Source organism: Artemia franciscana, chromosome 1 (genome assembly GCF_032884065.1).
Source record: "Artemia franciscana chromosome 1, ASM3288406v1, whole genome shotgun sequence".
Lineage (NCBI taxonomy): Eukaryota > Metazoa > Arthropoda > Branchiopoda > Anostraca > Artemiidae > Artemia > Artemia franciscana.
The window spans coordinates 31,768,391-31,789,399 of record NC_088863.1 but is presented as its reverse complement, the minus strand read 5'-3'; the positions used below and the strand labels follow the sequence as shown (position 1 = coordinate 31,789,399).

General features: G+C 36.0%; 2 protein-coding genes across 6 annotated transcripts in view; one reads left to right on the top strand and one right to left on the bottom strand.

The window, feature by feature from the left end:
• The window catches only part of LOC136028656 (uncharacterized), a 100,544-nt gene that overhangs the window by 22,018 nt on the left and 57,517 nt on the right, over positions 1–21,009 (top strand). For all 5 annotated transcript variants that reach the window (XM_065706488.1, XM_065706483.1, XM_065706503.1 and 2 more), the window contains 2 exons: positions 13,746–13,900; positions 19,758–19,930. In XM_065706488.1, the coding sequence (XP_065562560.1) occupies positions 13,746–13,900; positions 19,758–19,930 (328 nt within the window). The remainder of the gene's footprint in view (positions 1–13,745; positions 13,901–19,757; positions 19,931–21,009) is intronic.
• LOC136028679 (ATP-binding cassette sub-family F member 2-like) overlaps positions 1–21,009 on the bottom strand; it is a 335,229-nt gene that overhangs the window by 292,387 nt on the left and 21,833 nt on the right. The window lies entirely within an intron of this gene.

Below are 21,009 nucleotides of genomic sequence, written 5' to 3'. Positions count from 1 at the left end.
ACAACAAGTGACAGAACTGATGGGAAACATATAATTTGGGCTATATATTTGCATATTACAGGGGGGGGGGTAAAGTATTTGTACAGTGTAAAGTTAGAAAACAATTCATGCTTCATAATATGCAGAATAATTGTACCTAACACATTTTGCATGCAGACCCGCCGTACTTTACCCCCATTTCCCCCTAATGTAAAATATGAAAAAATTTGTTTCTTAAGTATATTTTTCATCATGCTTAGGTATATTTATTTGCCTAACATAAGATATAGGGACTATGGAGGGTTATGTCGTCACCAAAAGCATATTGGACCTTATTTAGAAAATACATTTGTAATTGGCTATTGTAAAACATTGAGGAATTTCTAATTTTCTTTTAAAAAGAGTGAGAGCACTAAACTATACTTGGTGAAGCTGAATTTTTACGAGCAGGAGGAAGAGAGGAGGTACGTCAAGGAATAATCATGTGAAATTTCAAGATTCAATTATTTGTTCTTCTATGAGTTTTTTTTCCTCTTAAGAACAATCGATATCTTAAAAATCATTTTGCCAGCCTCAACGTCGGCTGACCGTGTGAAAGGGTTCATAGTGAATTCTCTCAATGGACTAATGCGACTTACTAAGGGGGTGGGAGGGGAGGCATACCGGAGGGGCTCTTGTAAATCTCCAGCTAAGGTCTTGGATTATAATTTTTATAATGGTACTGTTGTCTTCTTCCATGTTTCGAAACTAAGAAGTAGCACCAAAAGTGCCGTTTTTATTGCTATATGGCGCTTAGGATAGTAGAACTGATAAAAAGTACGTAGATATGAGCAATGGCTTTCAAATGGGCCATTGGAAATCTCTCTAAGAAGTTTTGGAAGCCCACTAGTCCTAGCTTTTCCACTTGAGACATGACACTAAAAGTGCCACCTTTAGTGCCATTTGGCACTCGCAGATGGTGGGATTCATGGGAAAATATGGATATGAGAAATAGCTTTTATATGAGCTATTAAACATTTATTTTCGATGTTTTGGTTGCCCGCTAGCCCCATCCCTTGAGAAATGACACAACAGTGCCATTTTTAGTGCCATATGGTACTTGCAGATGGCGGAATTTATAAAAAGCTCTTAGATGTGAAAAATAAATTTTAAATGAGCCATTAAACATCTCTCAATGTTTTTCTGGTAAACCTCTAGCCCTGAAAAAAAAGAGAAAAAAAAACAAAAAAACAAAACGAAACAAACGGGAGACAGATCAGTGCTACCCATGCAAGAAAGTGATTTTTCTTGTTATGCAGGGTCAGGGGGGGGGCTTTAATTTTTCTCAGCTAGGTTTTTGCCTATGCTGATTCCAATGGCCCGTTTTTCATTTTGATCTGACCCTGTTTTCGAGCCGGTTCAGGTTTTTTTTTAAATCACCATAAATTTCCTTTTGCAATAAACTTTTACTTTTAAAACGAGCCAAAATAATAGTTACCATTCATAACTAAGTTTCAGATGTCAATTTATTTTTACAAGGAGGTTTTTTTTCTAAACGCATTTTTTAACTTTTGATTAGCTCTATACTAGATTGCAACTATTGCACGTATTGGACAGGTATCGGGATCGGGCATGTCAGTACCGGGTGTTTTTTTTTTTTTTATCATGGTTTTCCAATATTTCCAACGTTTTTTATGGTTTCCCTATATTTGAAAACAAATTTGTCCAAGACCCCATAAAAAATGGCATCAGATCAAACTAAAGGTGCACCATTGGAATGAGCATGGTCGATACTATGGATAAGAGGATCCAGGGGAAGGAGGATCGAGAGGGACCAGGGGAAGGAGGATCGAGAGGAACCAGAGCCACAAGATTTTTTTGGTGCCCCAAATCCATTTTTTTTCTTTTTCAAATAAACTTGCTCTAGATCCGTCTTTGTAGAAAAGAATTACCGTCGTTCGTCTTGAACAAATTGAAATCACTTTGGCTTTTGCGCCTCCAGACTTTAACGGTGCAGTTTTCATTAAGGTGTTATCACTGTGGTGGAATCCCTCCTTTCCTTGATGTTATGTTAATTTACTAATACCAATGACTGTTCGACTATTTCCCGAAATATACAAATTGGAAGTAGCTGCAGTTTCCTCTCTTTAGTCAAGTCTGTGATAAATGCTACTAAATTTACCAGTAACTTCTGTCTCAAAAAGATACTCGGTGGTCACAAATCGTGTCGACCCACTTGGCGCTATGATCGGGGGCATTGTCCGTCCTCTGATAAAAACCTACTCCTGTGCCAATTTTTTTTTGTGCAAAGCAAGCGGTACTGCGGTATCTAAACGACTTTCTACAATTGATAAAATGGTCTTTTTTAGCAAGTTGTTTATTTTGTATTATCTGTCTGTGAGTAATCTATATCATGCTGAATAGAAAAAAAAAGTATAAAACCTAAGAAACGAAAAGAAATTAAGTAACTGTTTTGAAATACTAGTTGTCAAAGACGTTATTACTTAAAATGAAGGGACGGTAGTATGAATGAGAGGGAACTGTGGTTGCCCAAACCCCTCATCCGTACAGCTCAAGTGGTTGCTTTCGCTTTGCTGAAAACTGACTTCAATAATTGCCCAGTTATTTTCCAATCACAAGAAATAGAAGCATTTTCATATTCTTAACGAAAATACCGAAATAGTTTTCTTTTCAGTAAAATAGCAAAAGCTTTAGATTTGTTGGAGTTAAATAAAACTGTACCAATAAATTTCCAGCTGCTTCACTGATGGCATTTATGCCATGATTTAAGCCGTGTTTCTCTTATTATGTTAAGGACAATTTATGTGGATGTTGTATCAAGTTGTACTTATTTGCAAGACACACGAGGAAACTGAGAGCTATACGCTTTTGAAGGTCAATGTGTAACTTAGACCCCATCTAATGGAACCCCGTTGAACTGAACCTATTTTACTGAACCCTATGTCAACTGAACTCCCGTGGAACTCAACCCTAATTCAATTCATCTGGATTCAGCTCAACCCCCCATTTAGCTTAACCCTCGTTCAACTAAAGACGAAATTCAACTCAAACCCCATTGAACTCATCCCATTTAACAGAACCCTCGTTCAACTGAACCCCAATTCAACTGAACCCGCATTCTACTGAACCCGCATTCAACTGAACCCCCGTTTAACCTAACCATCGTGTAACTCGATCCCCATTTGAACCAAGTCCTGTTTGACTCAATTCAGCCCATGACCTAGGAATAAGTTTGAATTAGCGCTGATTAGAAGCTAAAAATTTGCTTCTCGCTTCGTTCGCTCAGCAAATATTATACCAAGCATTTCTTAATATATGTGAATGGGGAGGATGGAGAGTCGCAGAATCTGGGCCTTAGCTCCAAAATTAAAATGACCTTTTCTCTCGTCGAGCTTTGATTTTAATAAGATATAGTTTTTAGTCTAGAAATACAATATGATAAAAACGAAATTAGGAAAATTGAAGGGTATACGGAAGAAACCAAAGTTAAAAATTTCTGCTAAAAAAAAAAAAAAAAAAGTTCTACAACCATGAGATTCAAGTGTGTTCGGGCTACTGGTATAAAAAGTTTCGCTAATTTCAAATATATAAGCCATTAGGATAGTTTTTGTTTTTAGAAGCGGGAGGCGGAGGAATAGTTTGGCCTTCAGGAAGCATAAAATAGAAACAAAAAAACACTTGCATAAAAATTAACCAATGAATAAATAAGTTTCAGTCGAGTCAACTGTTACCACTTCCGTCAAAACGGGTTGAATTACAGTTTCTAGTTAAGTTCTTGATTCGAGGAGGGTTGAGCTGAATGGGGTTTATTTGAGAGGGGTTTGAGTCAAACAGGGTTAAATAGGGTTTGAGCTGCATGAAGATTGAGTTAAATGAGGGCTAATTTTCAAGAGGGGCGAGTTCAATAGGGTTGAGACAAACGGGGGTTCAGTTGCACGGGTATTCAGTTGCATGGGCGTTGAATTGCACGTGGCTCACTTAAACAACGTTGAGTTGCGCGAGACTTCAGTTGCAAGGGGTTCTGTTAAACAAGTGCTCACTAGCGCGGTGTCAAGTTGTATGGTGTTGAAGTAAGCGGGTTTGGGCAGAATGGGCGTTGAATTAAACGCAGTGTGAGTTGCGCAAGGGTTCAGTTGCACGGAACGTGCTAAATTTTACTGCGCTTTCCATAGTTATAGTCAGTTTTTTGAGCGGCTGAATAAAAACCACTGGTCTTTCCAGTCCATATAGTTGACGGGAGTCAAAGACTTCGTGTCTGCCAAAAAAATGTTTCAAGGGATAAATATTACTAAATTGTTTCTTGCAGGATATTTCCACTTCGAAATAAATAATTCTTAGTCTCCATTTTTTGGCTGACAAGAAAGGCAAAAAGACCTTCCAAAAATTTACGTAATTGTCGTCAGTTTCTCTGATTACATATAGGCTAGGGTGCGCGCGGCTCAAATATAGTTGTTATCCGAAATGTCATTTAGGACTCTCCCCCTCCAAATTCTTATGTATGGAGATTTGAAAAAAACTATGGTTGGTATGTCATCTTCCTACTGGGGTGCCTTTTGGAGAGCAGTCAGTGGGGCCTAAGGTTTTTCTCTGTATGGCAGATAAATTCAACAGACACGCCAAAGGAAATTCTTCATTCTTTTCAATAGCTTAAAAGCAGTGTTCACTGTAGTTCTACTCTCTCTAGCTCTTTGCTCGTGTCCGCTCTATTGTGAAATTGACCTGGCTCATCATTCAAGCCACATATCTAAATCTGTAGGGATAAAATACCTGTGACCGGAAGGATATTCCGAGGAATTAGAAATTTTGGACTCTAAAGTACTCTTTTGATGCATCTCTCTTCCTGCATAAAGTTCTGCTGATCCACATTAGAGGTCAATTGTGTATGAATTAAATATAAAAAAAAACAAGTTGATTCAACCGAAAATAAGGAGTAACATTAAAACTTAAAACGAACAGATATGATTCTATATTAGAAAAGGGGCTGCCCCTCCTCAACACCTCGCACTTTACGCTAAAGCTTGATTCTTTGTCACAACTCTGCTTTTTAAAGTAATAAAAACCTTTTGCGTAAAGAGCAAGGTAATGAGGAGGAGGTGACCCCTTTCATATACGGCATAATTTCTGTTCGTTTTAAGTTTTAATGTTGCTCCTTACTTTCAGGTGAAACAACTTGTTTTTTATAATTTAATATCTGATCTTTTTCAAATAATGCCGGGAAATCGACGATACAACAAATGGCAGCGACAGTGCCATGATATTTTTACTTAATTTCTTTCTGGGGGGGGGGGTAGGAAGTTCCTTTATATACGGAGTAATTTTCTATTCGTATAAGTTTCAGTGTTACTTCTTGCTTTCAGTCGATTTTTGTCTGAATTTAATATGTGATGGTTTTCAAATAATGCCAGGAAATCTCCCACTTCTGGCGTAAAATTTCTCCTGGAATGCTCTCCCACAAACTGTATTTCATATTGAAAACTCTTCCTGTGGAACCTCCCCCTGCAAAATCCCACCCTAAAAATTTTTAAACAATTATCCACCATAAAATCGCTCAAATTTTGCTGGTCAATCGTGTTTTCTTGGCATAGTAGGAAAAACAGCATTGGTCAAGAATTACTATAATCGGGCTTCACAAAGACAGGCTCTCCAAATAATCTTACAGAAGGCACAAAACGATATTAAAAAAAAACGCCCGATATCACTTACATCTATTTTCCCAGGGACTATGAAGGGTCATGTCTTCACCAAAATCATATTTATTGGACCATTTAACTATGCTGAACAAAATAAATATTTTAAAATTTCCACCGGACGACCTTGGGGGAGGAGGCTTGAGAGGGGGCTAGCTGTCCTCCAATCTTTTTGGGCACTTAAAAAGGGCACTAGAAGTTTTGAGTTCCATTCGAATGAGCCCTCTGCCAATCCTCTAGGACCATTGGTTTGATATGGACATCCCTGAAAAAAAAAAAAAAAAAAACACACACAGATCCGTTATCTTTGTTCTGACAAAAAAAATCCAAAGTTCTACGTTTTTGCAAATGGAAGCTTGAAACAGCTACACTAGGGTTCTTTAAAATGCTGAGTCTGATTATGTTATTTTCATTAAGATCCCTTGAATTTTATGGGGTGTTTCTCCCTTTTTTGAAAATCAGGCAAATTTACTCACGCTTTTATTTTTTCTTGGGCAACATGAAACCTATTGAATCTTAATAATATTAATATAATGATACATAATATTCATAATAATAATAAATGATATTAATATAATATTACATAATAAGCCGATTCTTTTGATGTATCTATTGATATCAAAATTCCGTTTTTTAGACTTTTGGTTACTATTGAGTCGTGTCGCTCCTTACTTATAGCTCGTTACTACGAATAGTTTGACCTGTAGGCTCAGTTAACTGTCAATCCTTTCGTTTTGACTCTGCCGTACACCTGAATACTATTGTAATTAAAAAGAAAAAAGACACCTTTGGACAGTACAGAAGAAAGTACAAAGTTCAATATTCTTGCTGTAAAGATATTTTCTGTTCGAGTTCTTTGACCGAATCTGACAACAAGAGAAAGCTCAGATTTTTACTAGTTTTTACTTTTCATGTCCGCTGCTGTCAAATGAAGATTTCTCTCTGGCTTCCTGACAAATCAACAATGCTATTTTTGCCGAAATTCTTATTTGTGATATAATGTTTCAACTGTTGTGTAATTGCTTTAGTTCACAATAATCTAAGATCAATGGTACTGAATACATTTGGCCCTTATAGATATTTACTATTTTAAAATAGTGTCGCAAGCTAACTGCAAGCTACTCCCCTAACTGAGAATCCATGACATTTTTTTTACTGTGAGTGAAATAACAGATAAGGGGTTCAGAATTTTTCTGATACTGTTCAGGGTTTTCGGGGTTCAGATTTTTCGGTTTTCGGGGTTCAGATTTTTCTGAAGCCATCCAAGCTGAGTGCATTACATGATTTTGGAATATATGCTTCATGTATAATCGGTATTTACGTGGTATCACGACCACACTCAAGAAGTTAAGTTAGGTAAACCATAATGAAATATACCTAAATATAATGAAAATATCATAATGATATTTATTAGTATCATTATAAAATATGATACTTTAGTAGCAAATTAGGGAAACTACAATAGAGAATTATGAAAAGGCCGCCCGGAACGTATATATTAAATGCCTAACCAACTCTATAGGCCTAGATAAATACCTAATTAAAATATACCTGCCTAGTAGTCTATCTCACTCGGGCTAAGCTGATTATCCGAGAGTGCTCATAGAAAAACCGGTTTTAAACAGATCAAAGAGATCAAACTTCTTGAGTGTGGTCTGGATAACACGTAAGTACCGTATTATCATCCACTTCGTTAAATCGATTGGTCCTGCCTTGGAAACCCTTGTGAACCTCATTTTTGAATTGTTTCGATTATTATCTTGATGCGTGTATTTATTTTCTTTTCCGTATAAGCTGTTAAATATTGAGTGTAATCGCCGAATCCTTCTGTATTTGTGTATATAATGCATTTAACTTTCAGCGGTCATACTGATATTGGGGTGCTAATAGACCTAATAGAACTTCTTTGGCCCATCGAAATTGCCCAAATATCTCAAGGTAGAAAAAGAAATCTCACTGTCGAAATATTCGGATGGTAATAACTTTTAAAGGGTGAACGTAAAGTTCATGAACTTTACATGAAGAAAACACTTGTAGACTTAAGATATGGGGTATTTATTAAGGGAAAGGGCCAGAAGTCCTTCTGAGTAGCCGCAATATTTTACTAATAATCAAATAAGTAAAATTTTTTGTTTTTCAAATCAAAAGGAAGAATGGCATGAAAATTAACATGAACATATTTTTTTATATATATGTTTTATAAATAATATTTTTTTGAAAATTACACGACCCCCCCAAACCTCCTTCTATATGCTAATTTCTAATGCTAAGTTATATGTGCTAAAGTTGAATAGCACATTACTGAACGGATTTTCAAGTGCAAAAAATATTGCCTGTTGCAATTTGCAAGTGTTTTATGTACCGACAGGCTGCAAAACGTTTGAACTGAAAATTAAAGGGGCTTAAAGCAAATGCGTCTCAGTGACTTCTACTGTTTTGCAGGTATTGTAAAAACTGCTTCTTTTCTCGCTCCCATTGCCCTTGTTTTGTTTTTGAAATATTGAGGAAAACCCCTGACCACAGCACAGAATGGCTGGCCCCTATCCCCAGTTGCACTTCCTGGCTGAAGGACCTTGAGACGGAGATCAGCGCCGCCAGTTCGGACTTTATAAGTCTAGTGCCGTATCCGTTACCTCCTACCTCTATATATATATATATATATATATATATATATATATATATATATATATATATATATATATATATATATATATATATATATATATATATATATATATTATTATTATTATTATTATACGCATTAGTAAGAGGGATACATAATGAAACGGTTAGAAGTAATACTTCCCATTAAAAATAACTGAAAGGAGGAAAACCCTGGGGTATTTGTCCCAGTTCTCCTGAGCCAGTCCATCCCTGCGTGTATATGTCGTATATTTTTTCATGTTACCCACTGCTGTACTCCTCTCCAACCCTGCTAAGAGCTCACTTTTTATGTGACTATCGTGAAAAATGTAGTTTTTTGGCTAGAATATTCAAAAATTAAAAATTTCGTTAAAAATGTTTTATATTGAAATTCCCGTAATTACAATTCTAGAAAATGCTTGAAATGCTTCTGTAAAATTAAGAAAATGTGTTTTGTGGCTTAAAAAAAGAATTAATTTTATAAAGGCAGAAAAACTAAGAGAAAGGGAGGATTTTAGAAATTAGATGGCGCAATTTAGCTACTTTTAACAGCCTAACTGTTAAGGCTGGACTATTAAAAGAGTATATTAACCCTGTTATTGTGTTTTGTTGGCGAAAAGCTTAGACGTTGAATTATAAAAATACAGGTTTGGTTAGATATTTTACATCGTAGCCTACTATGTTTTAACTGCGTAGTTTCCTTATGTCTCCGTAACACCCCAAAGTTCTATGTCTATTTTATGGCAGTCCGATAATATAAGGTGTATTGCAAATACCTAGAATATAAACTTTTCTAGTCCAACTATTTTTATTTTATATATATATATTTATTTACAACTTCTATCTAGTAAAATACAATACAGTAAATTCACAAAAGCTAAACTCTCTGGAGTCAACACCAGTCAGATAGGCCCACGGGAATATTGTTTGGGTGGTTGATATTTCTGTAGGGGTGGATAGTCTATTCCACAAATCATGGGTTTAAGTATTGTTATTGAAATGCAGATGAAATTGTGAAGATGGCAATAATGTTAGAATGCAAATGTTCCAGTGAAACTGAATAAAAATAAAGTAGATTATTTCATTTGCTTTAAACCCCTTTTAAATTATTTTTGAATTTAAACATACATTTAGCCCTTCTATCTTTTAATCCCATTTTAAATATAATTTTATTGTTCGTGCTTCTTCTCGAAAGTTGCTGTCAATTTCAACTACAAATCTGAATTTTCAGAAAGTCTATTCGATAGACATTAACCATAGGTGGATTGTATGAGAAAAATATTGGACACTACTCTGGGGAACTTGGGAATCTTAAGATTTCTGGCGAGGAAGAGGGTCAGGCCTGAATGTCCTGATCTGTGTTTGCACCTAATAGTGCTTACGTGATTCCCCAAGACATTAAGATATTATTCCTAAACTTTTCGTCTCTTCGAGCATTTCTTGTCTGGAAATTGTATATTGCCCGAAGGACTATTTTTCTTTCTGATTTTATTTTCTGTATGTCCCCCCTTTTTCTCTCTTTCCCGACCTCTCTGTTTCTTTGTCTTACAGTAGTGGTATTATAAAGAATCGAGTAGTCCTATACTTTCCATTCAAATTTTTGACACACATCTACAACCACACAAGCTTCATGACCCGCCTTTGCGCACACACAATGGCAAATGTTTCAGATGAACAAGAGCTAAGAGCCAAGAGCTCATATGGTATGAGCTCCAGCAAAATTCTAAGAATCAATAGATTGCTTTAAAAGGAAAATCAGAGGCTTAATGTCGGTCGGGATTTAAAATAAGAGCTCTGACTCACGAGGTCCTTCTAAATGTCAAAATTCATTAAGATCCGATCACCCACTCGTAAGTTAAAAATACCTCAATTTTTCTATTTTCTCCTCTCCCTTCATCCCCCAGATGGTCGAATCGGGAAAAACGATTTTATCAAGTCAATTTGTGCAGCTCCCTGACAAGCCTACTAATTTTCATCGTCCTAGCAAGTCTAGAAGCACCAAACTCGCCAAAGCACTGAACCCCACCACCTAACTCCCCCAAAGAGAGCGGATCCATTCCGGTTACGTCAATCACGTATCTACGACATGTATAAGTGTTTTATCAAGATTTCAAGGTTCCCCCTCCAACTCCCCCCAATGTCAACAGATCTGGTCGGGATTTGAAATAAAAGTTCTGAGACATGACTTCTAAATATCAAATTTTATTAAGATCTGGTCACCCGTTCTGAAGTTAAAAATACCTCAATTTTTCTAATTATTCCAAATTAACAACACCCAGTTACCCCAAAGAGAACGGATCCGTGCCAATTATGTCAATCTCTTATCTATAACTTGTGCTTATTGTTTCCATCAAGTTTCATTCCGATCTTTCCACTCTAAGCGTTTTCCAAGATTTCCGGTTTCCAAGATTTCTGTTTCCCCCCTCCAACCCTCTATGTCCCTGGATCCGATTCGAATTGAAATTGGAGCATCTGAGACATACTCAGATTTCATTTTCACGTTTCCAAGAATCCCAGTTTCCCCCTCACAACTCCCTTCAATGCCACCGGATCTGGTCGGGATTTAAAAGGAGAGTTCTAAAACACAAGATCCTTCTAGATATCAAATTTCATTAAGATCTGATCACCCGTTCGTAAGTTACAAATACCTAATTTTTCTGATTTTTCCAAATACTGCCCCCCCCCCCCAACTCCACCAAAGAGAGCGGATCCGGTCCGGTTATGTCAATCACCTATCCTGGACTTGTGCTTATTCTTTCCGCCAAGTTTCATCCTGATATCTCCGCTTTAAGCGTTTTCCAAGATTTTCGCCCCCCCCCCTACTGACACTGGATCCGGTCGGGATTTAAAATAAGAGATCTGAGTTTCGAGGTCCTTCTAAATATGAAATTTCATTAAGATACGATCACTCTTTCGTAAGTTAAAAATACCTAATTTTTTCTAATTTTTTAGAATTAACCCTCCCCCCCAAACCCAAAAAGAAAGAAGATCCGTTCTGGTTATGTCAATCCCGTATCTAGGACTTGTGCTTATTCTTTCCACCAAGTTTCATCCTGATATCTCCGCTTTAAGCGTTTACCAAGATTTCCGGTCCCCCCCCCCAGTGACACTGGATCCCGTCGGGATTTAAAATAAGAGATTTGGGTTTTGAGGTCCTTCTAAATATGGAATTTCATTAAGATACGATCACTCTTTCGTAAGTTAAAAATACCTCATTTTTTCTAATTTTTTAGAATTAACCCTCCCCCCCCCAAACCAAAAAAAGAGCGGATCTGTTCCGGTTATGTCAATGCCGTATCTAGGACTTGTGCTTATTTTCCCCACCAAGTTTCATCCCGATCCCTCCACTCTAAGCATTTCCCGAGATTTTGGTCCCCCCCCCCAACTTCCCCTTCATCGGATCCGCTCAGGATTTAAAATATGAGCTCTGAGACATGATATCCTTGCAAACATCAAATTTCATCAAGATCAATCGCTCCTTAGTGAGGTAAAAATAACTTATTTTTCTAATTTTTCAGAATTATCCCTCCCCTCCCCCAACTCCCCCAAAGAGAGCGGATCCGTTCCGGTTATGTCAATAATGTATCTAGGACTTCTGCTTATTTTCCCCACCAAGTTTCATCCCGATCCCTCCACTCTAAGCGTTTTCCAAGATTTTAGGCTCCCCCTCCAACTCCCCCAATGTCACCGGATCTGGTCGGGATTTAAAATAAGAGCTCTGAGACACAATATCCTTCCAAACATCAAATTTCATTAAGATCCCATCACCCGTTCGTAAGTTTAAAATACTTCATTTTTTCGATTTTTTCCGAATTAACCGCCCCCCCCCCCCACTCCACCCCGGATGGTCAAATCGAGAAAGTGACTATTTCCAATTTAATCTGGTCCGGTCTCTTATACGCGTGCCAAATTTCATCGTCCTAGCTTACCTGGAAGTGCATAAAGTAGCAAAACCGGGACAGACCGACAGAATTTGCGATCGCTATGTGTCACTTGCTTAATACCAAGTGCCACAAAAACCAAGTGCCATAAAAACCAAGTAGCAACTGAAATTATGGCTCCGACGGTTTGGATAACTTACCAAATTGGGCACTATAAAATGTGTGTCATTTTTGGAGAAACATTTCACTACTGTACATTACCTCTACTGTGCTCCGTCTCTTTCCGTCTTGCCCGATAATTTTATTTTATTTATTTTTTTAGGGTCAGTCATGCATGTACACAGGGCATCATTTGTGGCGGGGATGCAGATTTGGAAAGAGTGGGCGAAGTATTTTATTACAAATATAGGAAGCTATTGAAAATAACTCATGAATAAAATGAGTTTTGTTTGGGGGTTGGTGGGGCTTGCTGAACTGAAATCCCGCCCTTCTGGATGTGTATGGTGTTTACCAATAGAATCAAATATTAAAACATTTGTCTAAAACGTTTTGTTACACTATAATCCATGAAAACCAAAAAATGGCAAAATAAAACGAGAAAATTTGTCAGCCAGTAAGACAAAAAAGGAAATATTTTGGCAAAGACTTCTTCTAAGCTGAGCAATTTTTTAAAGAAAGCAAAAAATCAACTTTATTTAATAAACGAAAATACAATAATAAGAATAATAAAACAAACCAAGATCGACGAAAACTAAAAAGGTGACTGAAATAAAACAAACGAAAAAAAACATATACTCTAATATCGAATTGAAAATGAATCTTATCATTGGCCTTTGACGCAGCCAATCTTCACCTTGATTTTGATTTTTGGGTTTTCATTTATTTCTGTCAAGCCAGTGTGGTCTCAGAAATTATGAAACAATTATTTAGTTCAATTCTGTTAACCGAGATGCTACTACACAATTTTCTTCATTTTTCCGCCCTGCCAAAACACCTACTTATAAAGCGGTTTCACAAAATTTGGACAGATGTTTTGGTTCAAAACAACGGTTTAACTCTACATACAGTTAAACCGTTGTGCTTCGGATCAAAATTCTTAGTTCATTAATTACTTATTTAATAAATATTGTCTACTATTAAGTTTGCTGATTTTGTCCGGCCCAGTGACTTGCCAATTCTTACCGATTGGATATGAAAACGGACCAAACAAGGCGCCTTTCAAGAATTATTCTCACTACGCATAGCAATTTTCTCCTTCAATATTATCTCTTGTCTTAAAATTTTTTAACTAAACACAGACCTAAAATACGAACGTTATCCGCTGTCGGATTCAAGGGAGCTCTTTCAGTGGAAATGGCTATCACGGAAACATCAAAGAATTAGTCATTAGATAGATTAGTCTTATAAATTCTGTTCTATTTAAAACAGTCAAAGATGGCCTGGAGATAAAAAATGTTGTTCAAAAATGGGCCTATGAGTAAAACAGGTTGAGGACCGCGAATGTAGAGAGCGTTGCACAATCCAATACTCTTTCTATAAAGATATTTTTTTGCAGAATGGAGAAAAGACGCTGCACGACTTGTCCGGCGGCCTCTAAATACATTGTCGCGTTTTCCAATCTGAGTGTAAGCATAGCCGGCAAGAAACTTCTAAGCTCAGTTAATGGAATTGCCAAACCTGGACAACTCCTCGCCATCATGGGACCATCTGGTTTGTTCTTTTGAGTTTCTTCATTAAATGTGATTATTATTTATAACTAGCTGTTGGGGTGGCGCTTCGCGCCACCCCAACACCTAGTTGGTGGGGGCGCTTCGCGCCCCCCCCAAGCCCCCCCGCGCGCGTAAGTCGTTACGCGCCATAATAGTTACGCGCCATTGTAGTTGTGTCCCTATGTCCCACCTGTGAATATAGATAGATATATATATATGGTTTTAACTACGTAAAACTTGCGAATATACAACATTCTTTGCTGTCCCATTGTCTTTGCATATAAATAGATTGTCAGGTTTACCGACTCTTGAACATGCAACATATAATGGTCCATGGGAAAACAATCTGTATTCAGATCTATACCTCATGATTCTAATGATTGCCCTTGAGCTTTGTTGATGGTGATTGCTAATCGACCATTCCCTGTCCCGGTGTCCCGGTCGTCATTTACATCCCCCTGTTTCCCCCGGTGTCCCCGTTGTAGTTGTGTCCCTGTGTCCCGGTCGTCATTTATATTCCCTGTGTCCCGGGTCCCGGTCGTCATTTGTATCCCGGTGTCCCGGTCTGTATATACATTCGTTTTTTAGTTTTGTTTTTCTCCTTTATTTTTTTCCTTTTTTTTTCTTTTTTAGCTTATTTAGATTTTTAGATTTTTTAGTTTTTTTATTAGTTTTTAGTTTTTTTTTCTTTTTAGTTTTTTTGTCCCGGTCGTCATTTATATCCCCCTGTTTCCCCCGGTGTCCCCGTTGTAGTTGTGTCCCTGTGTCCCGGTCGTCATTTATATTCCCTGTGTCCCGGTCGTCATTTGTATCCCGGTGTACCGGAGTTGTGTCCCTGTGTCCCGGTCGTCATTTATATTCCCTGTGTCCCGGGTCCCGGTCGTCATTTGTATCCCGGTGTCCCGGTCTGTATATACATTCGTTTTTTAGTTTTGTTTTTCTCCTTTATTTTTTTCCTTTTTTTTTCTTTTTTAGCTTATTTAGATTTTTAGATTTTTTAGTTTTTTTATTAGTTTTTAGTTTTTTTTTCTTTTTAGTTTTTTTGTCCCGGTCGTCATTTATATCCCCCTGTTTCCCCCGGGTCGTCATTTATACTCCCTGTGTCCCGGTGCTTTGTTGATTGCTTTTTTATTTTTTTCATTTATATTCCCTGTGTCCCGGGTCCCGGTCGTCATTTGTATCCCGGTGTCCCGGTCTGTATATACATTCGTTTTTTAGTTTTGTTTTTCTCCTTTATTTTTTTCCTTTTTTTTTCTTTTTTAGCTTATTTAGATTTTTAGATTTTTTAGTTTTTTTATTAGTTTTTAGTTTTTTTTTCTTTTTAGTTTTTTTGTCCCGGTCGTCATTTATATCCCCCTGTTTCCCCCGGGTCGTCATTTATACTCCCTGTGTCCCGGTGCTTTGTTGATTGCTAATCGAACATTCCTTTTGTCCTGGTCGCTTTCTCTTTGAGTGTCGTCATTTTTTTTTTTCTTTTTTAGTTCTTTTAGTTTTTACCTTTTTTAGTTTTTTTTAGTTTTTAGTTTTTTTAGTTTTTTACCTTTTTTTAGTTTTTTTAGTTTTTTTTAGTTTTTTAGCTTTTTTATTTTTTTTATTAGTTTTTAGTTTTTTTGTAGTTTTTGCCTTTTTTTTAGTTTTTTTAGTTTTTTAGCTTTTTTATTAGTTTTTAGTTTTTTTTGTAGTTTTTGCCTTTTTTTAGTTTTTTTAGTTTTTTAGCTTTTTTATTTTTTTTATTAGTTTTTAGTTTTTTTTGTAGTTTTTGCCTTTTTTTTCTCTTTGAGTGTCGTCATTTATTAGTTTTTTCCTTTTTTTTTTTAGTTTTTTATTGGTTTTTACCTTTATTTTAGCTTATTTTTCAGTTTTTTCCTTTTTTTTAGTTTTTTTTATTTTTTATTTTTTTTAGTTTTTTACCTTTTTTTAGTTTTTTTAGTTTTTTAGCTTTTTTACTTTTTTTATTAGTTTTTAGTTTTTTTTGTAGTTTTTGCCTTTTTTTAGTTTTTTCAGTTTTTTTTTTAGTTTTTTATTGGTTTTTACCTTTATAGTTTTTTTAGTTTTTTAGCTTTTTTATTTTTTTTTATTAGTTTTTAGTTTTTTTTGTAGTTTTTGCCTTTTTTTAGTTTTTTCAGTTTTGACGTCACCTGATCCAGTTTTTTCAGGTGACGTCACCTGACACATCCATCCATCCATCCACAGACAACTTATTTTTATATATATAGATATTTTTTTATTAGTTTTTAGTTTTTTTTGTAGTTTTTGCCTTTTTTTTCTCTTTGAGTGTCGTCATTTATTAGTTTTTTCCTTTTTTTTTTTAGTTTTTTATTGGTTTTTACCTTTATTTTAGCTTATTTTTCAGTTTTTTCCTTTTTTTTAGTTTTTTTTATTTTTTATTTTTTTTAGTTTTTTACCTTTTTTTAGTTTTTTTAGTTTTTTAGCTTTTTTACTTTTTTTATTAGTTTTTAGTTTTTTTTGTAGTTTTTGCCTTTTTTTAGTTTTTTCAGTTTTTTTTTTAGTTTTTTATTGGTTTTTACCTTTATAGTTTTTTTAGTTTTTTAGCTTTTTTATTTTTTTTATTAGTTTTTAGTTTTTTTTGTAGTTTTTGCCTTTTTTTAGTTTTTTCAGTTTTGACGTCACCTGATCCAGTTTTTTCAGGTGACGTCACCTGACACATCCATCCATCCATCCACAGACAACTTATTTTTATATATATAGATATCGCTGTCTCGTCGATTGTGGTGCAATTCAATGAAATGACAATGCATCCAACCTAATAAAGCGCTGGATTCTGATTTTTTTTTTTATGTAATCAGTTGTGTTCGCGAAGCTTGGCAGTGTCTCCTTTCCCCCGCCGGTGAATTTCAATCCATGAATAAGCTATATAAATAGCAAAGATGAATTTGTTTTAAAACCTACCTTTCCTTCGTGCTCTTCCTAAGGTGTCATCAATACGAATTTAGTATATACGTATTTCAGATGTTCCTTTTTGTTTGAGTGTTTTTGGTTTATTCGCTTCTTTTTTATTATTTAAAAAAAATCGACAAATACCTTTTTTATTTGTTAGTTGTAGAGTTTTAATCTTCAAGAATATTAAAAGCTAATTAATGATCCGATTTTAGAAAAAGGAAAGAAACAGTACACCTGAAAAACTTGGTGCCTTCACAGTAAAAGATCTGCAAGGCTGTACCCCCTGCAAAGGCTTTGACAATATCATCGAACATAAACAACGAAAACAGGCTATATGTAACTAATCAGTAACTTTCGAAACCATATAATGCCATGGTATCTATGATAAGGACGTTCTATGTGTATTTACACACAGAAGAGCCTTATCCACCCCTGGGGGATATTTTGCCCCTGAAAAATGTCTGCCAGAAAATTCCCCCGCCAAAAACTCCCCCAAAATGTATGAACAAGAATAACAAAAACTTTACATCTCTTGCTAAACAATAGCTTTCGAAATTATATTGTGTCAGAATATGTACAAATAGGAGGTTTTAGGTTTTTCTCTTCGGAAATCCCCCCCTCCCTAGAAAAACCTGACAAGGTTCACTCTTCACTGATGGTTGATTACGATGAATGGTTTTATCACTCTACCTAACTTTGCACCCACCACATCTAATCTTCTTTATGTCACTAAATTTTATTTTTAACTATACTTAAAGGCCCATTCATGATGAAATTTTGCTAATAACTGAACATAGCTAGTGCTGATTTCAGCCAATTAGATTTTTCGCAGGATTTCCTGTTTGGCTGAAAAATTCTGTGAAAAGTTTTGATCGGCTCAAATTAGTGCTTGCCAATTTTCGGTATTAGTAAAATCTCATTTTACTATAAGGTTTTTACTACAAGGGCATAAGAGGATCGACTGTCTCATCACCACATGCACGAGTGGTGTCAAAGCATGAAAAGGTGAGGGGCCGAGGATTTATTTTTAGATTAGGATACAGAAAAAAACAGAATGATCTTGTTACAAGATATTTTTCAAAATACTGGGATTCTTATCATTGATTTAATCATTGGTAATTTGCATTGATTAAACTTGACCAATTGATGGATGTTAAATAACTAGAAAATTAACATTCCAAAATGGTTCATGATTCGAAGGAGCTGGAATAGTTATGCACACGAGGTTAGCGGAAAGATGATTTGGGTTCTATCTGCTACCGCTTTATGTAGTTATCAGTCCCTGGATTATTCTCATTGGAATTTGTCATATTTTTTTACCTCTGTATGAACCACCTTAGGTGACTGGATGGTACATTGAACTTGCAATCCCGTGTCCTTCGGGGTGCAGGTTCGTGTCTTGGTATCGCAAATCTCTTGTAGTGGCTTGCGGGGGGGGGATAAGTAGTGTGACTGCTAGCTCAACCGCCTGGTGTGTGGAGGCAGTGGGTCTTTAAGGGCTGAGTGACGGTCCCGTTGGATTTGCCTCCCCACACATTACAATTACAATACAAATTTCAAAATTATATACAATTTTTGACGTAAAACTGCTTCTTCATGTGCGAGATGACGGATGACGTTACAATCGTTGGTTGCGACCATAAACGACATTATAGTAAAACTATATGACGACGTCAGAAGCAAAAATCAGCACGAAAAGCAAAGGATCAAGGAGCTTTATCACAATGAGGAGGATTACCGGAACAAATATATATTGCCTGATTCCCTTTGGTCTGCACTTAAATTAGATTCCAATGAAGAAAAATCCAAAGGCTTTTTCCTGTGTTTATCTGAAGTTCAGTAATATTGAAGGGTTTGATTAAGCAATAGCCTGGGTTTTGTTTTCCAAATGATGCGTGTTTCAGACTGTAATAGATGCTTGGTTTATATTTCGATAGCTCTGTAAAACTCTTTCATTTGAACGTAGGATCTCTTGAAGATTTTGCAGAATAATGGGTTACGTCAGCGAAAACATTTCTCCCTAACCAATTATTGTGATGTTTGGCTTGCGAGAGATATCAAAATTTTGTGCTATCTGTCTTAATCTGAAGATTCAGTTAAAGAAAGAAGAAGAAATATGAAAGTAATGCTCTTCAAACAGGGTTGTAATGGGAATGAAAGCTCAACTGGTTTTGCAAAATACTCTGAAGTCTGAAATTTAAACCAAGACACTACATACCGGGTGAGCAGGAACAAATTGTGGTACTTGTCGGTTATTGGAAACATTAAAAAATTACGCTTGGGCTACCGGTTTCATAGCTACAAAAACAAGTGATGGATGATACACGGCATTCGACTTGATCGAATGGACTTGGACTGGTACAATTTGACCTATATATTTGCATTAGGAGGTGGCATGGGTGGGAGGTTTAGGTTAGGTTTCCATAATTTTGTTTCTAAAATATTATTTTTTCATCATGTTTGTTATATTTCATCAGGATTAGCCTAACTTCGCCTTTTCGGCGTGTTTCCAATGACCGACAAGTACCCAAATTCTTACAATTTTTTCAGTTAGTGTTGCGACGTCGCTTACAAAAGCACAAGGAATATTTTTCATGAATTATTTCTTTTATATATATACTGACCTTTAAAATGCGACACTTGTTGATATTTGATATTGCTACCCACGATGTAATTTTCTTGCTCCTTTTCCTAGAAGCGTGTCATCTAGTTTTGGGATATTTTGTGACTGCTCTTAAGGCTGGCAAAAATATCTGATTAAAAGAGGCGAAATTACCATAGGGTATTTGCTCCTTTTATATTATGCATTAATGAGGCTATATTATTGGATTGCATATTCGTATAGGATTTCTGTCTTTAACAATTCTGTTGCTAGATTTTTTTTTCTACAGTAACGACTGACGCAGTGCATAGGACCGTACTTGCTTCACATTAATTTGGACTTGAATGTTTCACAGGCTCAGGAAAGACGACGCTGCTCAATGCTTTATCAGGCAGAACCCCCTTGGACAATCAGAGTAGCCTTCAAATTGCAGGACTGCCACTAGATAAACGTCACCGAAGACGGATAGGGTATGTTACCCAGCATGATGTTTTCTTTGCCGACTTGACGCTGAGGCAAACCTTAAAGGTATCTCATTCCTAACCCAAGATTTATTTATTCCAAGTTAATTTTTTTTTTACGCTTTATGGCAATCAAATCAATAAGCTATTGTCCCCTGTCTTCCTTTGAAGTTGTATAGTTTAAAATGCTCAAGCATATTACATGGTAACTTTTTACTAGATAATTAATTATAATGTGACCAACAATGAAAAAGTCAATTCACGAAAATTAGGGGAGGAGCAAAAACATATTTTTGAAATCTAGGGGGGCACTTCATTTTGTTTTTTTGGTACTTATGTATTATACCACCAACACTCAAGAAGTGAAGTTAGGCTAATCCTAATGAAAAATGCCAAAAAATAACGAAAATACAATACTTTAGAAACAAATTTGGGATATATGTTTGCACATTATGGGGGGGGGGAGAGGCATAACCTAGCCCCATCCCAAACCCCCCTAATATACAGTCCTAATCATATAATTTCGATTTATTCTGTCACCCGCCACTTGTTTTCCAATGAGCGAAAGCTACTTGTTTGTTAATATTGATTGGTCAAAACCGGTTTTTTCTCGAGTTTTACACAGCGTAAAATCTAGTGTTGACTGTATAATACATAAGTACCGTTTTTTTTTTCAATGAAAATACCAACAAAAAGCCGCTTCCAATGAAAATACCCAAACATATTTTTCAAAATCAGGGGGGGGATCTTGGACCCCTCCAGTTGATGCCATTGTGGAAAGGGCTGGTATTATCCAGCCTGCTAACGAAATTAGGGTATCTTGCCTCATTAAGGGGGGGGAAACGCGAAATGACTGTGAATTATTATCGAGGCTTTAGATCTTGTTGATTTTTTTATAGACGTCATTTTTATTTTGTCCGTTCATTTCTGTAGTTTACTGTAATGCTTATGACTTTCGCTAAATTATTATTGTATTCTTCATTTGAATTAAAAGTGTACTTTTTTTGTGCTCTAAAGATTGTATCAGTATATTATATGTGAATAAAACAGAAACGATAGGTCTTAGTATGTGTGGAGCTCTTTTGTTGAGCCTCTCTTATAACTCTTCATGTAGTTTAGCTTTGTTTTGTTAGACAGAGCAAGGAT